The following is a 26,042-nucleotide window of genomic DNA, read 5'->3' on the forward strand; positions in this document are numbered from 1 at the left end:
TAGTCTCCTCTGTCATATGGGATTAAAGGTCCACTCTACCCTAGAATGACCTCATCTGCCCCTCATCTTCCAAGCCAGGCTCACGTCCCATGTGGTATTCAGTGGCCTCTGACTGGTCTCCCTGCTGTGACAGAACGAATTCCTAAAGCAGGTTCTCCTGCACGAATTACGTCACACGGGTTAGAAAATCGTGATTTTTAAAATTGTTTTATTTTTTAGAATTTCCAAGCCATCTCTCACTTACTTAAAATTTCATGTGTTTCGCCTCATTCTATATTCCCAAGCTTTGGCAAAATGCTTGTGCCTGGCCTTTTCACAAACCGCCGTGAGGCACACGGGCACTTGTTCCTGGGCCCGGTTCCCCGCACACAAGGAGGGAGTGTGAACGAAGCCTCCTCCCCGTTCTGCCCCTAGATTCACCCACGTGTCTTGCCGAGACTCTTCAGGAGCCTTCAGTGGGCCTCGCCGGCCGGCACCACCGTCTCCGGTGATGCCCGAATGCTCTTCCTGTTTATCAGTCTGGTCGTCTTAGGCCCTTCGTGGTCCCCCACTGCTCCAGGATAGACTCCCCGGCCCTCCAAGCCGCCTTTCCCAGTCAGAGCCCGTTGTCCGCTGGCTGTGCCGGTCCGCGTCGTGCCTGGCCCTCTGGATGCAATCTGCGGGGACCCCCGCCTGCTCCTCCTGGCAAACGTTCTCCAGTCACACGCTCCCTCCTCGACCGAGTCTCCTCCCCGCGGCGCGTCCCCGGCACACGTCCCTTTCCTCCTGTGTTCACGCTCGATGCTCGTCAAGGCTTTTCTTCACTGCCTGAGTGGCGTTACAATTATCCTTTTAGAAGTTTGTCGGACACATTCGATTTGATGCTTTTTGAGGGTAGTGTTGGCACAATGCCTGGCACACGATGTGTGCTCAGATTACAGAAATACTTTTATTAATTTTTTTTTTTTTTTGAAATTGATTAAGTAATCATCCAAAGGAAATGGCATTTAGAAAGAATTGTGGAGAGAGAAGAACCTAGGTTGAGAAATGTCCACAATTAGAAGCAGCCAGTGGAAGAGGGAGGACAACCAGGATTTCGTGGCAGCAAAGGGAAACGTCTCTGGAGAGAGAGGGTCGCACAGAGAGGCCAAGGGGCGTGAAGATGTGGAAACGGCCGCTGGGTTGCCAATGAGAGGGTCTTCGCTGACCTCGCGGCGAGCACGTTTACAAAGGTGCCGGAGGCCGAAATCGGGTTACAGACGAGGAAGGGGTCAGGACCGGGGAGACATACGGGTAACGCAGTAGAAGGCTGGAGAAGGGCGGAACGTCAGGGTTAAAGGACCCCCAAGGGTGTCTCCCCTCAGCATGCATTCTCCCACACGACAGGCGACAAGCAAGGGGGCTGGTTTCTGGAGGGACGGCTGGTCAGATGCTGGCAGGGCCCAGCGGGGGGAGAGAGAGGGGTCAACAGGTGCAGCGGACCACTTAGGATTTGAAGAGATGGAGACGAGGACCCAGACAGAGGCGTCACCTCGAGAACACGAGGAGGGACGCCCCTTCCGACATTTGAGGGAGCGGACTGGGGGAGACCGCTGTGTTTATCCAGGGGCAGGGCATGAGGGGCCACGGTTACGTCGTCTGAGGTTGAGGGGGCGGCATCTGGAGAAATTTCAGTGGGAACATCCCAACTGTTTTAAATAAAGGGCAGCTTGATCTGTATATAGCCGGTCGATGTCCCCAGGAACTATCGTCATGCTGTCAACACTTTACCAAGCGTTTCAGAGATCACTTTAAAAATGTGGAAGGGTGGGGCTCATCGTCCGAAATGAGGAAAAGGTCAGATAAATTCATAATACAAAGAGGTATGTAAATATGGTGTCATATGAGCATAATGACTTGCTGAGAAATGAGAGTTTTCTGCAATCTAGATCTGAAATGTTTCAAATGAAATGTTTCAAATGAAATGAATCTCGACTTCAGTTTTGGTAGAGAAGAAATTCACAGTTTGTTGGAGGGAAATTAGAATCATGCTACAGGCTCAAGGCATCACATGCGTGAACGATGAGCCCTGCAGGACGATTGAAATTTAAGCGAGTGACCTAGGGGTGCTCCCTGCCCCCGACCCCCCCCCCCCATTGCTCCCTGGCCTCGCAGCAGAAGAGAGGTGGCCTGTGAGGCTTGAACAGTTTACACTGTTCTGCAGAGACCCAGCTTAGTTGTAAGTGGTTATCACACTGGCTGAACAAGGAAATTCCTCTGTGGTCCTGAGAAATCCTAGCTGTGGCTCTTGAACTTGATCCTGGATGTCTACCACCCGAGATAAGAACTTGTTCACAAGTGAAGCTGTCTGGATGGCAGAGGGGGGAAATGTGCTTTGAATTTCCCGAGCAGAACTATGACGGCTGCTCTCAGGGCAGAGGTGGGTCATGGCAGGATGGCCCTCTGTGTGACGAGGGAAACGTGAATGAGCTGCGCTCGGAGGTTCCGGCTTCCGTAGATCATCAAAGTCTTGGAATAACATGATTTCTTTTCCGGGAACCTCTGCTAAGACCAAGAAACAGTAACTTTTTAATAGGTGCATTTTTAGGACTTTTGCAGGAAGTGATTTAGGAATTTTAAAGGACTGAAAATAAGTGAGAGAGAGAGGAAAAGAGAGAAAAAGTGAAAACTTTCTTATTCTTTGGCAAACACACGAGTTGTTTTTTATATTGGCCACAGTATTTTTGTCTTTCATGTTGAGTCAGTAGCCTCACAAGGACTATAGCAATAGCTCATATCAAACCGCAGTTTCTCATACATGTGGTTTCATTGCAACAAGTCAAAAATTTCCACCTGAAAGGAATTTTGCTTTATGTGGAGAGTAGCATATGTATCGGGTTAAAACCCCCAAAGAGCTCCTTCGCTTCATACCAGTATCACAAGAGACCGAATTATGAGGGTTAACGAAAAAGCGCTTGCTTGGGCTGTGAAAAAAAAAATTAAAAACCTGAGTGTGAGCCATTAAGAAAAAAAAGAAAATGATACTGTTGTGTTTTGAATACGTTAGTGGCCTCCGCAGTAAATGTGGTTCTGGTTTGCTTTAGGTCTGTAGTACGAGCTCCCTCTCCGTCACTGCAGAATCACTAATAAAATTCTCCTGTGGTTGATTACTCATGCTGGAAAAGTCTGAATGAAGAAATCACTTGAAAAGAAATTTTGACCGGCATTTCAGTTGAAGAAGACTGGTTACTTTTGTTAGTAGATTTAGCCTATTTAAAAAAAATAAAAATAAAACAGGAATTATAGTGGCCACTGTGAATAGCCCGTGAGACCACCCAGTAAAAAATGTCACTCACTCTCTGCCATCAAACCGGGGGCTATATCTCCTCATCTGGGGGTTTGGTCTTCTTGCTGTATTCTACTTGTTTAAGATGTGATTTAAGAAAAACTAATTCTTCAGAAGTGACATCAAAATAGTGAGGTTTTTATTGCTTTTATCTAATTTCCCCTTTCACTTAGCAGTAGTAGAAAAAAAAAACATTCACCATTTCTCTGTCAATTTACATGTCAAAACCTACTCATCAGAAAAGATTGTCAGCACCATTTGTAAACTGAATCGAAGTAATGCTACTTAATCACATGTGGGGCTTATTTACAAAGCAGTTGAGGTTTACATGAGAGTCATCTTTATCTCCCATTTGTAATTAGTGTCTTCACTGTAGTCACAGATCAGGTGTCCCTGCTGTTTGAGCGGTAAACCAATCAGCGGGAGATGGTTTATATTAAGATTTTATAATCAAAATATTTTATGACACAAACTTTTAAATCATATTATATGTTCTAAATGGAAAGCAGACCATTACCATTAAAAAATAAACCTGGAATTTCACTGCACGCAAATTATATCTCAATAAAAATATAAATAAGGCTTCCCTTTCCATTTATCTTCTCCTTAGGTGAAAATATAAACCTTTCACTCTCTACTTCCTTCACCTTGTGTCCAAAGTACACACGGCACATCCTTCTGCACCCCACCTACAGATGAATGAATCATCTGTTTTCTCTGAAGTAAGACAGTAAATTCAAACCTCGTGAAAGGAAAGATATGGTGACTTCATGTTTTTGAAGTCAGAAAAGCTTAAATGTTTTTTTAATTATGGAAACGTGCAGACATACACAACAGGAAGGAGAGCAGTGTGCAGAACCCCCATCTCCCCATCACCCAGCTTCGCCAGTTTTCATCGGTTCGCCAGGCTGGCTTCTTGCTGGCAGCGGTCTTCGTACAAGGACTCTGCTTTCCTTCCTCATTCGGCTCGGCTGTGCAGCACTTGCTGCTCACAGGCCCCTTCTGCACTGCATCCTGCAGAGGCTCAGCTGCTTCCTTGCCTCGTGACCACAAGATGACTCTGAGGATCCCAGTTTTATAATTATGTAGGGCAAAACTTAATCCACAGTCCTTTGCTTACATCTGCTTTGATCTAGTCCCTTTAAATAAAAGGACACCATAATATTCAAGGCTCCCACTCCCCAGAGAACACGTGGGACGTGTTCCACGCAACCAAACCGAGGAAAAGATCCATTTGTCCTTTGCCCCTCGATGTACGGCAGGCCCAGAAAAACTGGCCCATAGGCATCAACAAATGATGATGTGTGAACAGGCCAGACACAGCATTTTGCCAAGACGAGGCAACACAGAATGAGGCAGACTGTGAGTGCAAAACACGCCAGATTTCACGTCAGCGAGAACTGGTCTGAAAACTCTTAGAAAGTGGGAGGGCACAGTTCCGGAGTCTGTGGAGCATAAAGGTGTAAGATAACGCACCTCAAGTGGGTCAGGAGAAGCGTGACTTCCATTCTGTTGCTAGTGGATTTTTCCACATTTCTCACCAGCGAGGTTCTGGTAAAGATGACAGAGTGGAGAGTTTGAGAGTGTCTGGTGAGGACCTGGAGTGCGGGTGTTCTGCGTGATGAGCGGGAGACAAGCTCGTGCTGAGACCGCCCCCTGGGAGAGGGTGGGACGGTCCTGGCTCCCACAGCGGGTGCACCTGCCCCACCCCCGTGCTTGGAGCTGGCTGAGACGCTGGCCGAAGGCAAGGACAGAAGTTTCTAGAAAGACTTCTGGTCATATCAAAACCCTAAGTCCAAAAGCCTCTCTGTCACATGCCTTGTGCATTGGGAACATTTTGATTATATCTTTTTACCACCGTGGCCCAGTATTTCCCCCTTCCAGTGATGTTGTCCTTTATTAAATAAGTTTTTCACCACTTTATAATTGAACTGAACTTTCGTTTCATTTATTCATTATTAAAAGGCGTCTATCCGCCATCATTTCATGTTTGTTTAATTGATTCAGAACTACGAGAGAAACTGGTTTTTAATAAGACGACACATAACTCCGTAGTGCATGGTTTTATAGGTTGAGTAGCTTGTTTGAATCATGTTTATAAATTTTATGAGAATAGCATTGACTATAATACACATTTTTCCCCCAAATCAACAGAAAAGCTCTAGTACAGGTGCTATTTCATGGCTGTGTTTTAACTACCAGGCCTCCTCCTCGCCCTGAAAAGTCTATTACCATGTAAAAATCTTTTACACTTTAATTCGCTCTAAGTATTTTCGTATTTTAAACAAACCATATCAAATTATCCTATGACCTGCTTCCTTGTGGTGGACCCTCATTGTTCTCGTAAAGCTTATTACGTTATTTACATTTTTCTTCTGGAAAGCGTCAGCGTTCGTTCCCCGCGAACACAGAGCTCCTCGGCTGCGGGGACAGCGTATGTCCTCCAGCAGGCCGGCTGGCGTGGCATTTAGAGGCGCGTTTAGTTGGAAGAAAAGAACTGCCTCTTTGGTGACGACGCAGGTTAACACAGCAGAGCTGAGGGCTGAGGAATGATGCTGCAGAATCAACAGTTTAACTGTTCCAGTTGGGTTTTGGGGGTTTCATTTTGGGGGCAGGGGGTTGACCCAACGTTGGATATTTTGTTCTTTAATTATCTTGGGCTTTTCTCAGGGGTAAACTGCAGATTTTGATGTGTGTGTGTGTATGTGTGTGTCAAATAGGAAAGTTTTTGAATAAAGAGGCCACAATGTGAAAGGAAGTTCCTTCTTGTACTTTGGAGTAATTGTGGTCATTTTCATGTAGTCCTTATGTCGAATTCTGAGGCTGGAGCTCTAACGGCCTAATAATTTTTTTAGAATATGAGACGAGGCACAGCTGCCAATATCAACTGCCAATTTCTTTTCATCTAGTACATTTTAACTTTTTTGAAAGTGGAATATTGTTCGGTTTCTCTTCAATTTTTAAGCTGATTTTTTGAATAGATAATAAAAGTAATTTCTAGACAAACTGCTTTCTCCGATTAACTTTAGAAAGAGCACGTTTTACATCCTTGGGTAAACTATGAGCAAATTCGAAAAGTGGTACCTTTTTGAAAAGCAAATGTAATTTCTCTTCTATTTTGATAGTATTGATAAAAAATGGTGGACTTAATAGTGTCCTCAAATGAGAAGCGCGGAGGAAGGATCAGATCTAATTCTGCCCCCAGTCCTGTGAGGAGCTCCGGTAGCTGGGTTCCTGTCACACCAACTTCTGCCCCTCCGCCTGCTCTTCAGTGCAAGTGTCACCCACAGGGCAGGTCTGAGCCTCTTCTCTCAGCGTTTGCCTCCCCGGGGAAGGGAACCCATCTGCATCTCTGTCAGAGACCCCCGCTCTACTGTTCAGACCCAGCTTCCTGGAGCCATAGGCCCTCTTGGAAATCCCACCAGCACCTTAAACTCAACTTGTCAAAAACTAAACTGCCCCCACCAACCGCCCCCACCTCTCTGATTTGCTCCTTACACCGTCGTCTGGCCATTCAGTGCCAAAGCCTTGCGGTACCTTTCAGCCCCTCTTCTCCCCGATGCCCCATTGCTGAAGCTGCCACACCCTCCCCCTTCTCCATCCCCACTGCCCTCTTTCCGGCCCTCGGCCCTCGCGGATGACCTTCAGCTTCTGCAGCAGCCTCCGTACACAACCCCCTGACTTCACTCTGCAGAGTTATTTCCACAAAAGTCAAGGGGAAAAAACAGTCGGGCGAAAACAGGGCCAAACGCTGCCATGGAATGAGGAAGAAAATTAGCTGTGGCTTTGACATTTGGAAAGTAACGAGTGAATGTGGAGGGTCGTGGGGGCAGGAGGCAGGGCCGATGGGTGCTGAGAGGATCCGAGGGGGATGGGACGCCGAGTGTGGGCCGCTCCCAAGGGACTGCCGTTGGAGCACAGGAGGGAGACAAGGCAGGAGACGGGGGACAAGGCAGGAGACGGGGGACAATTTTTTGTTTAAGACAAAGAAAATACATGTCTCCTTTATTTTCTTTCTGTGAAATAAAAATACAAGCTAAAAAAATAAATCAAGGGAGTGTTTATTTTATTGTGGCAGAAACCAGACAATACATTATTGCAAATAATAATTGTATGTGTGTATGTGTAGATATAGATATTTGGAAGGTATATTTGTATTTGCTGTGTTTTGAGAAACAGAATAACCTTTAGTTTACGGTGCCATATTATAGTTCCGATACTTCGTAAATTCTTTCACAAACATGAATTCAGTGTCAGGTGTGTGCCAGGCATGGAGGTGGCTTGGCACCAGACCCGCAGACACGAAGAAGAGAGAGCCCCGAGCCTCGCGGACAGGAATTCTCAACGCTAGGTAGATACAGCCCCGAGGAGTCCATACTTAGCTCTCGGGCTGGGTCAGGGCGATCACACCACCAAGCAGAGCAGGTGCGGCAGCCTCCAGGCAGAGAAAAGAGAAAATGAGGACAGAGGGAGAACGAGGCAGTGTGGCGTAGCAGAAGCGAATTGAATTTGAAGTTAAGTGTGTTAAAATCCTGCTCCAATGCCTTAGTCCTGGCCGCGCGGACCCGAGCAAGCTGTTCAACCTCCGTGAGCCTCAATCACGTCCTCTCTAATGCAGATGAAATAATACCAGCTGCTCGAGATTGCAGTGAGGGTTAAAAATCAATCCACTCCATGAATGGTCCGCTCCTGTTCTTGTTGATAATGGCAACGACATCAGCAGGACACAGAGGTTTCCTGGGTCTCAGCATGGCCAGAGCCAGAAGACCAGCCTCCCTAAACTCCAGCTGTGCGCAGGGCTTGGTGCAGCTGTTCTTCAGGGGTGCTGGAGTGTGGTTTCACCACTGCAGTTGGAGAATGACATAACTAGATTTAGGTTTAAGAAGACCACTCGGACAGTGGCATGAGGATGGACTGGAGAACAGGAAAGAGTGGGAGCAGAACAACATGGAGAAATGCTGTCTCCAATACAGTAATCGTTACTCTCCCCGATTATGCCATAAGAGAAGAGGCGAAGATCCTGTCTACTGCTGGCTATCACAAGGGGGAAATGCTGCTTAAACTACAAGCATAGGAGCATTACCTTCGTCATTTGGGAAACGAACCACAATAGCAGAATTATCAACGAGAAGGGAGAGTTTCAAGTTCATTGTCACGCTTGGTTGAATTGTGAATTTTATAGTCATGCATACTATCAAAGAGCACCTGCAGCTTTTAGACACGTTCTCAAACTATGTTAGTTTTAAAATTAGAGCCTCTTAGCCTAGGGTTCATTCAGGAATGGGCTTCAGACAATGAATGGACTCCCTGAAATCAGAGGCAAAATCATAAGCATTATTTTCCATGAGGGAGCGACCATATGGTACTCATCAGATGCTCAAATGGACCTAGAACCCAATAAAAAAAAATTACACTATCTGTAAAAAAGGTCGAAAGAATTTGTAATGGACACTAACTCAGGCATTTTGTCTGAATTCCAGACTTTTACAACAGCTGCTACCACCATCCCACTTGGATGTGTCATGGGCGCCCCAAACCTAACGTACCCCCGGCGAAGCTCCAGATCTTACCCACCTCTCCCCGCCCCCCACCCCTCCGGTGGGCATGCTTCTACCTGCTCAAGCCCAAATCCTTGGGGTCTTTTTTTTTTCTCCCTTCATGTTTCATGCTCTGTATCCACACCCGGGGCTGTCATATCTATTTTCAGCTATATTGGGAATCTGACACTCCCCCCCCCCCCCACCCAGTTGCTACCGGCCTGGTCCCATTCTCTAGCTTTCTTTCCCAGTATATTTCAGTGGCCTCGACTCTGCCCCCCTCCTTCTGCCCTTGCCCCCCTTCTGCCTCTTCACAGCCGCCTGCCTTCCCACCCACCCCTGAACAAAATCTAAAGTGCTCAGCCGCCCTCCGAGGCTTCACGTGACCCGCCGTGACTTCGCCCCCGTTATGGCCCTGACGCGGTCACTCGTCTGTGCGCAGCCTGCGCAGTGGCCTTCGTGGCTTCCTCCAGCATGCCACCTCAGGGTCTTTGCGCAGCGTCCCCTGCCTGGGAGGTTCTTCCCGTGGACATCCAAACGACTTGCTCTCTTCCCCCTCAGGTCTTGCTCTGTTAGGCCTTCTGGGGCCATTCGTTCAATATTGCAACACCTCTCCCTCCGCTCCGCTCCAGAATATCCTCCTTTCTGGCTTTATTTTTCTCCTGCACTTCCCGCTGACATGTATCGTATTTATTATTTGCTTGTTGTCTGACCCCCATTATAACGTAAGCTTCATGAGAGCAGGGAATGTTTTCGTCTGTTTTCTCTCACTGCTCTTTCGAACTGTAGCAGGTTCGTGACATACAGCAGAAACTCAATAGTCTTGTTCGAATGAATTTTATTTCGAGAATTTATTTGGCATGTTTGCAGTTACCATCTCGTGTGTTCTGCTCACTGTAACTCTCTGTGTATTATATCTGTAATTACATCAGATGGTTTGAATGGATCCTGTTTCTTTTCTAGTTCACCTTTACTTAAAATAGTTAATTCATACAATAATAATTATTGATCTTTGTGGTTTCTAAGGGCCTCATGTTAACCTGAATTCTGTTTCCAACAGCTACTTGGCATCCGAGAGTTCATCTCTGTGCACTTCTTACAGGTTCCTCAACTTCTACACCACCCTCAATGACTTAGTAAAGATATTCCTTTCAGGTTACTATAAGAGACTCAATCTACCATAGTATAATTTTGAAAAATGTCATGTTGTTCCCATATTATAATTCCTAGCTGTCACAACACTTTTCAGAGTGTAAGTGTACCTTGCAGGTGTGCCCATAGAGTTATTTTAATTAGAAACAGCTTTATGCTTTATTGCATGATTGTGGTTCTATGCTGGGAACATAAGAGACATTTTTATAAAATAAATTGACACCTGCTAATGTGTCTGTTTTATAAGTTTGGAATTTTTTATACTGGTTATTTCTGAAGTAGAAAACATCTGTGCTTGACATTTAAAATCTGGTTTTGTTTGCCTGAACTCTTTGGAACAGTAATAGGCTCGAGATCTGAGGTCTTTTTAATGCCTGTTTTTCAAGGGTGCTAATTTTTAATGTTTATGTGTTTATCTTACGCTGTTTCAGGCTTTACAAGAGGAACTGGAAAGCCGTTCTAATCAAGTGCGATGTGCAGAGAAAAAACTACAGCACAAAGAATTGGAGTCACAGGAACAGGTACTGTGCCCTCTCTCTCTTGGCTGGGTTGTTTGTTTACTTTCTCCAAGTCAAGGAGCTTATGTATTTCCTGTTTCCATTGGGATGCTTTGGCTGCAAGTAGCAGCCTCCTCCACTCCTAGTTGGCATAAGCAACAAAGAGGTTTACTACCTCACAAAACCAGAAGTCTGTAGGTAGGGCAGGCTCTGGGCAGAGCGCCTCAAGGCCCTGGCCTCGCTTCTCTGACGTTTCTGTGGCTCTTCCTCCTGTGTTGACTTCATCCTCAAAGCAATTCCAAAATGGCTACAGCCATTCCATGAAGGCCTAGCGATATCCTGAGGCAGAAAGGCACTTTCTGCTTCCGGAATCCCCTTCTAAAGAGTAAGGAGACCTTTCCCAACCACGTCCCACCTTCCTCCCGCCCCTGCCCCACACCCACACACACCTCCCTTCACACCTCATTGGCCAGATCAGGTCACGTCCTCAGCCTGGCACGTCCAATCCCTAGCAAGAGGACTGAGGGTACCAGAACCAGCCTAGACCAATCAGAGGCTACCTGCCAGTGATGGAATTAGCTGGGGAAGAATAACCTGCTCAAGAAAGAGGCGAAATGGATGTGGGGTATGCAGCTAACAGTGTCTGCCATGTCATCACATTAAAGTAAATGGACATGATTGCACTTAGAGATATAAGTGATGTTTTCTCTTGAACTTTAATTTTCCCCTCTTTCTTCCTGTCATACTAAAAAAAATAAATGTAATATAACCAGAATAATCTAGCTATGACAATAGCTAATGATCTGTTTCATTTCCAAATGATAAGATTATTTTCATTCAACTCTGCTGGTTATAGTTAATCATTCTTTGTGGTAATCTTGATAATTTAAACTAGAAAGTCAGTAACGTATCAATAAAGATGATGAGTCTCAACGAACCCTTTTATAAATGCATCATCCTCAGCTATTGGGTATAGTATTGCTAAGTAATCTGTACGCACAGAGCCTGCCACAGGATTGACAGATGTTTATACTTTGGTTGTATCATAGTAAATTCATTACAGGAATGTTGGGTTAGGTCATTTTGACCTTGTGGGAAGAGTCAGCACTGAAATTAGGCTGACAGGGAGCTTTTTTCATCTCTGGAGATGTTTACAAACAGGATCTCGAGGTAGGGGATTGCACGAAAGGGCATATATGTCAGGTAGGTATGTGTATATCATATATGTATATGATATGCATAAATACGTATATGCGTGTGTATATGTATGTTGTACACGGTCCATGTCATAAAGTCTAATAGCATCACATAATAGGCTAATACTAAGATGAAAATATTAACTACATTGACAGATACTGTATCAGAAACATTACACATATTAGTGTATTTTTCCTGGTGATAACTGTAAACAGCCAGCATTATCCTCCCCTTTTCACAGATGACACACTAAGACCCAGAGAGACTGAGTGACTCAGATGGTACAGGTGGACTCACACCCAAACCTGTGCTCCTTTTTTGACAGTTTTTAAGTTACAACATTGCTAGTTCATTTAAAAAAAATAAAATTTAATTTAAAAAGCTGCATAGCAACGACGGGGAAAAGTACGTTTATTGAGTATGGCGGGCAAACAAACATAGGCTCCAGACTCCTGATACAGTAGCGGTAACACTCCGCGGGCAGAGGACAGCCGAGGGCAAAGGAACCAGAAGCAGTCAGACAGCCACAGGTGAGACGCCTCCACAGCCGGCAGCGTGGGATGCGGGCGGGATCCGCACAGGGCAGCTGAGCTCCACCGTCTGTCCAGGACGCTTGTCGCTAAAGGAAGACAAGCTTCTGAAAAGCAGGAAACGATGCCCGCAGGAGAACTGGGGCTTCTCCAGTTTGTGATAAAACATAACCGAATGTAAAACTTTATTGGCATCACTCTAATTCATGGCAAAGCTTCACACAGAAAATTCCATAATATATTAAGGGTAAAGAACTTAAGAAATCCCAAATGAACAATAGGGAAGGGTTCAGGAACCACTTTGGGTCTTTCTGTTGTTGTCGTTGACTCTTTTTGATCATCAAAGTTGCTTTCATCTTTATGGCGACAATAGCTTTTTAGACTATTTCTTACACTAATTCCCGATATCTTCTGTTAGGCTACAAGTTTACCAAAGAATGTCGGAATACCCATGGGTAAAACTGAATAGTTCATAATTTTGCAACTATGAAATGTTGGGTTCTTTCCATCAGATCCTAGGGTGTAGCTAGGAAAAAAAAAAAAAAAAACGTTTCAACAAAACTGAAGAGCAGATAATGAGCACTTACTAAATACTAAATACTATTCATCTATATTTAATTTAACTTTTATTTTGCATGAATTTGACCTACACCTCCCCCCTTTCAATTTGTGACACTAATAGGAGTAGTCAAAATAATTAAAGATATTGTCACGTACAGTTTTGGGGGTCCGCTTATGTCTGAGCTTACTTCAGATGTTTAAAATCTTGAAATTGTTGTATATAATATTCTTCTTTCATCTGTCAAAGCAACTGCAGTAACAGTAGCTACCCAGGCAGCAGCCAATCAAACAACAAATGTGTGTAAAACAACTTCTTGAAACTTTCTTCTCTTTCTTTTCAACCCAGTATTATTATCTTGCTACTAGTTGCGTAAAGAATCAAAATTGAAATTGGCAGAATTACAAAGGACAATTTCCTGGACTTCTTTTTTTTTAACTTGCTTGCTTTAAAAAAAAAAAAAAAAAAGGTTCTGTTTTTCATTTAAGAAAAATTCCTGTGTTTTGATTCTATAAAAACAAAAAATGAATGAGGCATTTTAAAAGTTGTGTTTTTAATTAAAAACGAAAAGCTGCTTCTCATCAGGTCTTGATGGGTGGTATCCTTGCTGCCCAGCACTGGCCTCGGTGCCCTCAGCTCTGTCCCCGACCTCCTCAGCCGGGGCCAGGCAGGCAGCACAGTGCCCAGCAAAGGCTTGTTCGTCGTGGTTACAGAGTTAATTTGCTCCTCATGCAGATTCAAGATAACCCAAATACAATTAGAAAATACTAATTTTCTGTACGTCAGGCTTACAGAAACATGATCTTTCCTGTAATCCACAAATAGTAAAATCATTAAAAATCATTATTATTTTTATCCTCACCAGGAGTTAATAATTTCTAATCCCAGATAAGATCTGAGCAAGCATCCCATAATTGCAGCAAAGGAGGGGAGGTCAGAGCTCCGATCAGACCTCCTCCTGGTGAAACGGAGTCATCGGGACGGGCTGCAGCGGGGCCGCAGTGGCGGGCACAGGGGAGGACTGCTCCTCCCCGCGCGGTTTGCGGGCTGCCCACTCCCAGGATGCGGTTTTCCCTTATCGCGAACACCGCGTAAAATGGCTCTACATTGCGTGCCGGTCAGGTTCAGGGACGTGTAAACCTAACTCTCGTTTTCAGGAGCAAATAATTCATCATTCACAATGAGACTAAGTAATATGCTAGCCCTCGCCTAGATAATTCAGTCTGGTAAATTATAGAAAAGAGAGGGAAGAAAAGAAATAGTTTAAAAATTTACTTGATATTTTTCTTAACACCACACGAAGCACGTATTTGTCTCAAAGGTACTAAACAACGACAGGTTTTAACCTAATATAATGTAGATAATAGTGTACACGTAACAGAACCCCTGTTTGGAACTGGGTGTCCTAAGTTTTGAAAGTATTAATAGCTTTGATTACATTGGTCACTCAGTTTCCCAGAAGATTATTTTAAATAAATTATTGAGATAAAAAAAAAAACAATACTTCAGAGATCTCCTGATAAATAAAATGCAATGTCGTGCGTTTCTCAGCTAGGCCACACTTTTTTTATACTCATCCTTTTGGGCTTTGACAGGCATGTGCTGGACAATGATAGATGCTGAGAAGAAGCAAAAATGAATGAGTTACAGAGCAGTTTCCAGTCTTGAAGAGCAGAGAAGAAATATATAAAGTGTAGGCCCCAGGCATGGAATTTAGAGTAGTTTTTTTCCCTTCTAAATGGCTCAGAGGCTCAGAATCACAGGCGCGGAGAGAACACAGCGCCGGTCCTGCCGTCCGTCCCCCCCTGGCCCCGTGAGGAAGGAAGGGGGGGAGCATCTTTCGCTGGTAGAAGGTCAGGGTCCCACCGCCTCAGGCAGGGCTTGGAGTTTGCCGACACACAGCCGTTTCAAGAGCCTGCAGCCCTCAAGGGAAGCGGGTCCTCGTGGGCAGTCGGAGGAAGGGCAGTGCCCCGGCCCGTCTCCAGGGGCACCTGGGCTCCTGCCTGGCGCCTCTGTGGCCTTATGGCCAGTGTTTTCGAGCGGCTGCTGCTTTAGTATCGGATCTTGTCTGCTGTGTCCTGGCAGTAAGGGTCTGGGTATCGCAGGCTCAGGTAACCCATAAATTGTCTTAAAATACAGCGAAAAGCGTCGTACTTAACATTTCCATCGCGGCTCTGCAGTGGCCCACTTTATATTTCAGTCCTACACATGTCCATTAATTTAGAAGAGAATCCGGTGAGCAAAGCCGGTCTCCGTGGTAATCGTATGTTTTGGGGGAGGGAGCGGAGATTGTCCCAGAGACCACTGTGGGGAGGGGAAACAAGACAGGCTTCAAGGACAAGGGCGACCCAGTGGGGAAGCGCTGCCGGTTCTAAGTCCTCCTCTGCCACTAGTGGAGCAGTCACGTGGTCTCGGGCAAGCCACTTAACCTCTGCGGGCGTCAGGTTCCTGAAATGTCAGTGATAATACCTTCCCACAGGGTTGACACGAGTGTCAAAACGAGATGAGTGTGTGTGAGATACTTCAAAAACTATGAAACGTAATGCAGATGCAAGTATGCGGCTGTAATTATCCACAGAGGAGACGGGGACACGCGAGCTAGACAGACATCGACAGAAAGGACATCGGAACAGAACGAGGGAGGACATGGAGCTGAGACCAGAGACCGAGCCTCATTCACGTGACCGTTAAGGAAAGAAAAGAGCCGGCCCTGCTGCCCTCTGCTCTTCACCGAGCGCTGTGCTGGGCCATTGGAGGCTGACCTCAGACGCAGTGCTGAAGAATTCCCTCATTAGTCAGAAAGCAGTTGTCAGCATTGAGGACTTTTTTTCTTTAATCGGGTTTTACATGGTTGCGTTTATCCTTTAAAAAGATTTATCCGGCAGCGGATGAGATGAACAAGAGATAAAGAGAAATTCCGAGGTCGTAGGCACTAAAATTCACATCACGAGTCACAAGAGAAATCAAGAGGGTTTGAACTGGGAACAGGCGGACCTCCTTCTGTTGTGCTCCGTGATGTTTTTTTGCAAACCGAAAGCAAGACCCTGCACCCGCAGAACGGTCGTGACGCACCTGGCTGTGATGCTCGTGGTCTGGAACCGAACCCACCGTATCCCCAAGGCGCGCCTGTGTCGTCGAAGGGAGTGGGGAGAAAGGAATAGATGTGAGGCCTCACTTAAAATCCACAGAACACAAAGATGTAGAGGGCGAAAGGAAGGACTGTGTCAAAAATAACGCCCCGGGCCCGAACCGGCACGCCGGCGTGTGGCCAGCAGCGCTAGCGTCGCTCTTTAGATGTTGGGCCTGAGACGCCAGCAGCGGGACGTTCATCGGGCGACGTGTAGTTGAAAATCCGAATCTACAACTCAAGAAAGAGCCCTGGAAGTGTGAATGTGTCTGAGTCATCGTGATGAGCAGATGCAGCAGAAGCTCACAGATGCGGGTGACTTGGACAAGGAGTTGAGAGAGAGAGAGAAGAGGGCCGTGGGCTGACCCACGGGAAGGACCACATCGAAGGGACCGAAGAAAGCGGGGGAGGGTGCAGAGAGGCCTGCAAAGGAGTGAACGGCCAGAGATCGCAGAGCAGAGCCAGAAGGCTTTGAGGCCATGGTAACCAAAGGAAGTTCCCTACTGGGCTTGAAGCTCCGGAGGGCAAGGACCCTACCGTCACCCACCAGCGTTTGCCGAACCGCACTGCTCTGTAAAGCCCGATGGCCCTGCGTCTCATCCTTAAATGGCCTTGCCCCCCCGGGTCCTCCTTTCGTCTGTGCCCTTGTAGCGTTGTCCGTGACCTCTAGTAAGTATTTTCCCATCGGGCTCCGATGACAGCGGAGCGGGCTCCTGCGCTGGGACCATGTCGTGTTCGTCCTCGTATCTCAGCATTTAGCCTAGCGCCTGGCCCCTGGAGCACTCAGCGAATTCAGGGAAGGAGGACAGGGAGGAGAGAGGGAAGGAGACGGGAGAGGAGGAGGGAAGGGGGGAGGACGAACTGCCTCACACGCCGCAGGGAGGTTAAGGACGAGGAGCCCAAAAGCCACCAGACTTGGGTGATTACAGAGCCTTCGGTATCGTGCCTCCTAAATACATTCTAAGTGGAGTTTTTCTAAATATATTCTTGAGTAGACTTTTGTTAAAATGCGTGTTGTAGATATTCTCTTATAATTTTCATCTGGGGTGAGCAGGGTCATTGAGCCTTCTCATGGCTCATCAGCTGCCCCTCAGGCATCGCGGCCCCAGGAGGGTGCGCACACCGGGGGGCCGAGAGGAACCGCAGCGCCGGCGCCCGGTCCCGACGGCCCACCTTTCTTTCCTCTTGTTTTTCCCCTCAGTCATTTTTTTTTCAGCTTCATTGAGGCGTAATTGACAAATAAAATTGTACCTGTTTAAAACGTACAACATGACGATGTGGTACACTTTGCGAAATGGTTGCCACACTTTAGTTAATTAGCACGTGTAGCACTTCACATAATTACTTTCTTTGTGTGCGGTGAGAACACTTAAAACGTACCCGCTTAGCAAGTGTCTTAGCAAGTGTCAAGTACACAATACGGTCTTGATGCTGTAGTGAGCTCCCCAGAACCGCCTCGGAACTGGAAGTCCGTACCCTCTGACCATCGCCCACCATGCCCCCCGGCCTCCAGCCCCTGGGAACCACCGTTCTTCTCGTTTCTGTGAGTCCGACATTTTTCTTTTGTTGTTTGTTTTTTAATTCCACACGTGAGTGAGACCCTCTTTCTGTCTGGTTTACTTCTCTCTGCCCCGTGTCCGCCAGGCTCATCCTTGTTGTCACAAGGGCCTTGCGGCCCACCTTTCCGCTCCTCTCTAAGGGCAGCTTTCCCTCCCAGACCCCTCCCCTCAGAGCAGGAAGGGGACCGACAATGCCCTTTATCTTCTCCACAGAGAAACTTGGCATTCTGCTGCCTCCTTCCCAGATCCCTGGGTTTAAAGAATAAAATTTGGTCCCTTTAGTATCAATACCTTTTGGGTAGTGTTAGACATTCCTAGAAGTACTTTGGCTCCTTCTGCCCGTTATACCATTATAACTGCTCACTCATAGTCCCAGAGAATTTATTTCCCTCCCACAGTGGCCAGTGATCTACCGGGGAGTAACATGGATTTGAGGAGAAACGACATCAATATATTGAAAGCTTTCATTGGGTACCACTGGTTATCTTTAAACCACCTCAAGTCATCATCAAGGGTAACCCACAAATCCATAGAGTCACAAGCAGCCTTATGGAAGAGGATGCTATGTAGACAGAAAATCAATTCAGCAATAATCGTGACAACTGTTGAAAGGTCTTTTACAGATTTCCAAGCCTTTAATTTCCATTTTCCATAACGGATTTTAAAACTTCACAGTCTTAGCTGCTATTGGCTAACTCATCTGCAGTGAAATCTATTTAAAAGTCCTAACAGCTCAAAACTATGTTTTGTTCCAAAGCACATTATGAAAACAGGGATAATAATTGCAACAGAAATTTAATTCAAAGACTTTTATTGGCTTTTCATGTGTAATGGTTATTATTCTGGCTTGTTTCAAGTAATTTTAATAACCACAGTTTATTTACAAAATTCAGACTAATTCTTTTGTTCCCATGCCAACAAAATACATTTGTTCCCAGACAGCTGGTGTGATGCATCATTCTAAAATCTGAGTTGTTATGAGGGATACAACCACATTTAATTTTGGCCACATCTTACTGTCAATGAGAGTTGGAATACACGCCTGTTTTCTCAAAAACACGAATCACAGTGTCAGGGACATGAGTATTTTCATTAAAATATACATCTCATCACAATATCCCTTGTAAATCAGTTATTCTGGTAGATTTTAGGGGCAAAGCAAGTTAAACATTAATACCCAAAACCGCCACTACAAACTATACACGATCACAGGGCCATTTTAAGGGATAACCGAATGGGCCCTGCGTTTCCTCATGGCTTTCTCGGATTCTCTCTGTTTTTAACTTCAGTGGGCTTGTTGTGCTTTGGGGGAAAGGGGAGCAGGGAGGCAGGTCCCCGAAGCGCCTGCTGCATGTTTTTAATCCTGCCCTTTGCTGACATACCAAATCCAAGTGTCAGCAGAGCGCCCACTGCATCAGTGCAGCTGTCTTTCCACAAAGCACGTTCTGCATTGTCGAAGTGGCTCCTCGTCCGGGCAGGGAGCACTGGGGGACAGTGGGCACGGGGGCGAGGGCCACGGGGTGACCCAGGGCTCCGACCGGGGCTGCTGGCAACGCCCGCCGAGGGCTGCGGGCCTCATCTTTCACTCCTGTAATGGAGGAATGTGATAATACATTCTCATTTCTTTCGGTCTGATTTTTTTTTTTTCCTGACAGTTTTGGCTCTCATTTTAGTCTTTTTAAAAATTATTTTTAATCCAAAAATGACTTAATCCAAACGATTTACTCCAAATCAATAAATTATGGAGGCACTTAAAAAAAGGGCAGGAACAAAAGCTTTAAACCAAGTTGTGTTTTATACTGCCTTTTACAATAGTGGAGAAGAATTATCGAGAACTAACCTGATTAATATAATCTCCTGGGAAGATAAAAAGGGAGACTGTGTCCTCGAGCAGTGTCCTATCAAGGCTTACCCTCCTGGCAGCGACTAAGCCCTGAATTCCTGGACTCTAGTGAACAGCTGGAAAGAGGAAGTAAAAAGAGGAGATAAATACAGAGCTGGTAAAAGAGGGTGTGAGTCAGCTCGATACAAGAGCGGAGCGCTTGCTATTTATTGTGCTCGTCACGTTCAGAGAAGAGTATCGAATATTCCAAGATGGCACTTACTTGCAATTCCTTGTCGACTATATTCCAGACAGAAAAGATCTCATTTTCCTGTTGAGAAAAGGCTGTTGTGAGGTAGAAGCAACTGAAATTGTTTGTTGTCCAACAGATGACAGGGCAGAAGTATTTTTAGAGACACCAGGTGTAGATTGATTTTAATTAGAAATAAAGAAGGAAAGGTGATTTTTTTTTTAATACAAAGGAAAATTCAGAAGTTTAAAAGACTGTTTGAATATACTTTCCATGTAGATAACCTTTCGGATTTCTATATAGAATTAGAAGACATAGTTTTAGTTGGAAAAAATATTACAATAAAATGTTCAGGTGCAAAGGATGAATCACATGGAAAAACTAGAATTAGTAAAGAATATAGCATTTTTTCATACTTTTATTTTGTTTTATTATTTTTTTTTAGGTGAGGCAACCCTCGGTCGACCTCACAGATTGCAAGGACCTTGTCAGCTTACAATCCCTTATTTATTTTTTTTATTTTTTTATGCCTACAGCACCTGGTCTTCCTAGGTGGTCTCCCATCCAAGTACTAACCAGGCTCGACCCTGCTTAGCTTCTGAGATCAGACGGGATCGGGTTTGTTCAAGGTGGCATGGTTGTTGACGAATATAGCATTCAATAGCGTTATTAAAATTTTGTGAAATATAAGACCTATTTTGAATCAGACAGCCTGATACTCAGTTCTGAGTGCGTAGACACGACCCAGAAAATTCACCCTGTGGGAACTTCTATTATTTATAATGGAGGAAGACAGGCTCAGCGCCCTGCTGGTTCAGCAGAAAGGAGTCAGTGGGCTGACAGCACCTCGTGCCTGATACCCCCTGTAGAAACAGCAGCAGTTTTCTATCCTTCATCTTTAAGGTTTTATTTGAATGAATATCCTTGCCGAAAGAATGGAGAGAAATGGGAGACTAGACTGAATTATCCCAAATGCTTCATTCAGCACATAAGATTGGGAGATTTTACTTGGCTGGATAAACGGAGGAAGATAAATGAGATGGTAAATCCGAATGTGTCATGGTAACTAAAGGATAGCTCAGAGTGAACTCTTCTAAACCCATAAGTGACACTTTCAACATTTCAGTTCAAGCCACTAAATATTTACTGAGCACCCACTATGTACCAGATTGTTTATTGTCTCTGACATACGTCGATGAACAAACCAGAAACATCCTTCGTCTCGTGAAGGTTACATTTTAGTGATACGTTCTTCACAGCCTTTTGCATTTTCGTATGAATTTATACTTCACTTGTCAATTTCGAATAAGTCTTCCAGTCCATGGACATAGTATATCCTCTACTTTATTTTAAGCATTCTTTAATTTTTCAGTTATATTTTTGTCATTTTTTATGAAAGTATATTTTGCACATCTTATGTTAGATTAATTCTTATGCACTTGACATATTATGATGTGATTTTAATGGCATTATTTTAAAATTTTTATTTTCTCACAGTTTGTTGGTGACATACAGAAATACAATTGACTTTTGTACTGATTCCTTTTATCACATTAAGGAAGTTTCTATTCTTACGAAGAGTCTTTTTTAAAAAAAAAATATATATATAAATGAATGTTCACTTTTCTTAAATGTCATTTTACATCTTTTGAGATAATAGTACGTAGTCTGTCCTTTATTCTGCTAATGCACTGAACTTCATCGATTGATTTTTCTAACACTAAAGCAGCATTGCAATTCTAGAATAAGCCAATTTTGATCATGATGACTTTTTTACCTTTTGCTGGATTTTGGTATGCTAACATTTTATGTAGGATTTTTATATCTGTGTTTATGAGTGAGATTGGCCTATAATCTTCTTTTATTGTAATGTTCTCGCTAAATTTTGTGATCAAAGTTTGTAAGACTCATTAAACAAACTGTAATGTTCCCCGTTTATCTGTTTTCCGGAATAATTTGTGTACTGTTGATATCATTTTATCTTTAAATATTTGCTAGATGAAGCCATCTGGATCTAGAGTTTTCTTTGTTGGAAATTTTTCATTTAATTAGGATATACTTTCTTTAGTGGTTACAGTATTCAGAGTTTCTGTTTTAGCTTCTGACTAGTTCTTTCTCTCTTCTCTTTTTGGGGCTATAATTATATGTATAATAGGCCTCCTAACTTTGTTCCCTATGTTCTGTATTCTGGATACATATATAATGTTTTAATCCAGCTTATAGTTTACTATTCTCTTCTTAGCCGCGTCTAATCTGCTATTAAACTCATTCTTAGTTTTGGTTATTATATTTTCTAGAGCTGGATTTTCTACTCAACTCCTTTTTAGTTTCCTATTCTGTGCCAGAATTCACAGTCTTTTTTTTTCTTCTTTTTGTTGTTGTTGTTGTTGAACATATCTATCTTGTTTTTTTCAAAGTCTAGGTCTGATCATCATTATCTGGAGTTCGCATGGACCTTACTTCCTTGTCCTTCGTTTCTCTTGGCTTTTGGTCTCATCGTCTTTCTTTCTTGTCAACCTGGCTATTTTTGGTTGAGTACCACTTATTTTATATGGAACTGTATAGAAATAGTTTGAGACCTAGGGCGGTGTTAATTTTCTTCCAGGGAGAGTTTACATTTGCTTCTAGGTAGGCAAGTAGTGGTACTTGCCATCTCGAATGACCTTAATCCATTTTAAGGGACTGAGATGATTTGAAGTTAGACTTCAGTTCTCCAGGGGGCTGGCTGGTCTATTTCCAGTTCACTCCTCCTCCTAGGTGTAGCCCTTAGGGATTTTACCAGTCAGTCCCTTTTCGTGAGCCCTGGACTGCGTTTGTGTCCGCATGCTCTGTGTGTGTGTGTGTGTGTGTGTGTGTGTGTGTGTGTGTGTGTGTGTGTGTGTGTTGCTGTTAAAAGATCTGTTCAGTTTCTCAGCCTCTCACCACCCGCTCTAGGATTGGCAAAGGCCACAGTGTAAAAATGTCCGCAAGTGCCAGACTTAGAAGTTCTCTCGATGTCTATTATCTCCAGCATCTTAGCCCCATAATTCTTCCCTGTCTTGTTAGTTCCCTGCTTTGAGGCCGACTTGGGAGAGAATGATCTAAGCTTCTATAACTAGAAGCGGAAATCTCTTATTTGCATGTCTTTGAATTGCTCGATCACATTTATTGCTAATTTTTTTTTTCTATTGACTTTTTCTAATTTGATCGATAGAAATTTATTTTCTTACATATTCTGATTATTAAGGATTTGTTAGTTAAATAAGTTGCAAATTCTTTCTCCCAGTTGCTTATCTTTTAACTTCTATATTCAGTATTTTAGTTTTTTGAGAATTGTTTTGTTTTTTTTTTTCTTTATGGCTTCTCAGCTTGCTTAGAAAGGTCCTCCGTACCCCCAGATTATAAAATATATTCTCTTATTTTCCTCTAATACTCTTCAGAGTTTTGTTTTACACATTTAACTCTCTTCATCCACCACAAATTTATTATTATGTGCTGTGTAGGACAAGGATTGTGATAGACAGACTGTCCGCTCAAGGACGCTCATCCCCTAATTCCTAGAATAGTGAATATGTACATTACATGGGGGAAAAAAAGACTCTGCAGATGTAATTAACATTACTAATTAGTGACCTTAAAAAAGGGAGGTTATCTCAGAATTTTAGAGTACTGAGTCAAGTCTAAATTCAGGGTCACTTAAGGGTAGAGGACTTTCTCTGGCTGGAGGCAGAGGGGAGGGCCCGGAGAGGTCTAAGAGCCAACACGATTCAGTTCACCGTTGCCAATTCAGAGTTGGAGGGGGCAGTACCAGGAGGATTGCAGGAGGCCTTCAGGGGCTGAGAGAGGTTCCCTGCCAACAACCAACAAGGCAGTGGGGCCATCAGTCCTACAGCTGCAAGGAACCGAACCTGTCCACAACCTGAATAAGCTTGGAAGTGATTGCTCCCCTGGAACCTCTAGATGAGAGTCTAGGCCAGCCAACACCTTGATTTTGGCCTTGTGAAACCAGAGCAGAGGAGCCAGCTGAGCCCCTTCAGACTTCTGACCTATAGACCTCTGACATAGTAAATTGATGTTCTTTCAAGCTGCTAAATTTATGGTAATTTGTTGCAGCAACAACAGAAAACTAATACAGGGGTCTTATGTTATTAGTTTACTTCCAAAGAGATAGCCAGTTATTAGTACCATTTATGAACTGAGATGTTCTTCTGCCATTTATTTGAAATGCTACCTTTGTCAAGAGTCAGATTTTCCATATATACATGAATCTGTTCGGGCCTTTGTATTCTTTCCTAAGACTCCATTTCCTGTGCCAGTTTGAGTCATTTATCACCGTGCTTGGGAGCATGAACTCTGGAGCCACAGTGCCTGGGTTCAGATCCCGGCTGGGCCACTTCCACTTACTTCCTATGGCACTTTGAGCGAGTTACTTTAATGTTGACCTCAGTTTCCCTGCCTTGCAAATGGGTTATAAGTACTAGTACTCACCTCGTTAAACAGTCGTGAGGATTGGCATTTGTTATAAGTTAATACCTTTAGCAGAGCTCTAGCACATAGTAAATATCATCTGTAGGGGGAAGGCCCCTCTTGTCATCCTTTTTTTTTTTTTTTAGAATCATCTTATTCTTGATCATTCACACTTTCATATGAATCTTAGAATAATTTTGCCGACTTCCTTTTTTTAAAAAATCCGGTTGTCTGGTCGGAATTGCATTGAATTTACTAATTGGTCTGGGGAGAATGAACATCTTTGCAATACTGAGTCTTCCCATTCAGGAATTTTGCCTCTCTTTGCATTTCATTAGATCTTCTTCTGTGTCTTTTAGTATGATTGAAATTTATCTTTTGAAAGATGATGTACATTTCTTACTGAATTTATTTCCAAGTATCTTATGGCGGTTTTTTCCTCTCGTAAATTTTTCCTGTACATTTTCCAAACAGTTATTGCCAGTGTTTAGGAAAGCATTCATATTTTTTGTTTATATATATCCAGCCAACCAGAACTATCAATATTCTAATGATATTTCAGTTGATTGCTTAAATTTTTCTAAGTAGGCAATTACATCATTCCTAAATAGAGGTAATTTTTATTTCTTCTGTTCCATTTTTCATCTCTATTTTTTTGTTATTGCGCAGGCTAGACCTTTAGATCAATATCGAGGCGTAGCAGTGATAGAATGTGTCTTTGTCTTTTACGCGGCCTTAATGGGGATGCTTCTTAGGTTTCACTCAAGCATTTTGGTTTCCGAGGGGTTCGGTTAGCTACTATTTGTTGGGTTTGGGCACATCACCTTCATTATAATTACTTGTGTTATGTTTTATAATTTCCCGCGAGACTAGGACTCCTTTGAAGGCCGAGGATATATTACAGTGGGAACACGCGCGCACACGCACACGTATGTACATCTGCCCCGTAGTCTGCTTTCACCGCAGAGAAGATAGAGTGCGTCTGTGTCGTCGTCGGGGACTTCGACCATTAGAGAGACACACGGAGGGCCTGAGAGTCCTTTCGAACGTGCCGGGTGCAAGCAGCGCTCCCTTCCAACCCCTCCTCTCACCAGCCACGGCGTCTTCCTGGCCCACGCACACTGCTCCTCCGCGGGTCTCTTAGACACCAGGTGGGGCCTCGTCTCCAAGGCGTGGAACCTGCCCGTATTAGGGGGTCGGAGGGCACTTCTCCCCTTCCCGCACATTCGTACTCCCCCCCCAGCTCCACGCTGGAGCCCCGAGACTGCGATCGGGGGCCTCTTTTCTGCACCGTCGCCCTGTGGTTTGACCTTTAGATTCCTGGCCCGCCGACTGTGGTTTTCCCTTTTGCCACCTGTGTATAGCATTTCCCTTTCGACCAGCTGCATGTGTGTGTCTTACCCGCCGCTGCACAGCCACACAGCCTCAACAGACCCCTGAGAAGGGCATTTCCCTGGAGAAATGGCAGCAGACATTGCTTTATATGTTTATATCGTAATATATTATACCTATTATATTCACATTCTTTATTATAATGGTAAGTTATTCTTTTGAGGACAGTGATATGAGTTCACTCCCCAATCGTTTGCCTTGAGCTTATTAATCTTGGCGCCTGCCCCGACCACAGCATCCACACAGTGCTTTGCAGGGTAGGCATTTGACTTCTTGATCAGTGACTATATGGACAATCCATTCTGTTAATTTTTGGGTTCCGAGCTGGCTGGCAATCAGATTTATTATTCTGAAGTAGTGTCTGCCTAGTTTTCATTCATCTTTAAAACTGCTAAAATTTTGCTTATGCCTGTACTATTTTAGTGAAGTTTGTAAAAAATTTGTTGTAATACATGTGAAAATTATGTTGCCTAATTGTGGCTGGTTCACTTCTTCGTGAGCCGTGGCATTTAGGAACGTGTAAGACTAGGACAAGACGAGGTTAGCTTGAAGCTGGAAGAACACAATGTGTTTTATAGCTGGCTCTTTTTGGTATTTTGTTTTTAAACAGGTGACAAAAAACGATAAAAATGTTTCCATTCGTGTATCCAAAGATGTTGCCAGCGAATAG

At 44.2% G+C, this 26,042-nt stretch overlaps 1 protein-coding gene and 1 pseudogene across 1 annotated transcript in view; one reads left to right on the forward strand and one right to left on the reverse strand.

The window, feature by feature from the left end:
* LOC118603773 (centrosomal protein of 112 kDa-like) overlaps positions 1 to 26,042 on the forward strand; it is a 124,511-nt gene that overhangs the window by 75,762 nt on the left and 22,707 nt on the right. The window contains exon 4 of the mRNA XM_036221980.1: positions 10,425 to 10,514. Within this exon, the coding sequence (XP_036077873.1) occupies positions 10,425 to 10,514 (90 nt within the window). The remainder of the gene's footprint in view (positions 1 to 10,424; positions 10,515 to 26,042) is intronic.
* On the reverse strand, positions 20,062 to 20,180 carry LOC118604345 (annotated as a pseudogene).

The sequence above is a fragment of the Rousettus aegyptiacus genome, unplaced genomic scaffold, assembly GCF_014176215.1.
Source record: "Rousettus aegyptiacus isolate mRouAeg1 unplaced genomic scaffold, mRouAeg1.p scaffold_m13_p_6, whole genome shotgun sequence".
Classification (NCBI taxonomy): Eukaryota; Metazoa; Chordata; class Mammalia; order Chiroptera; family Pteropodidae; genus Rousettus; species Rousettus aegyptiacus.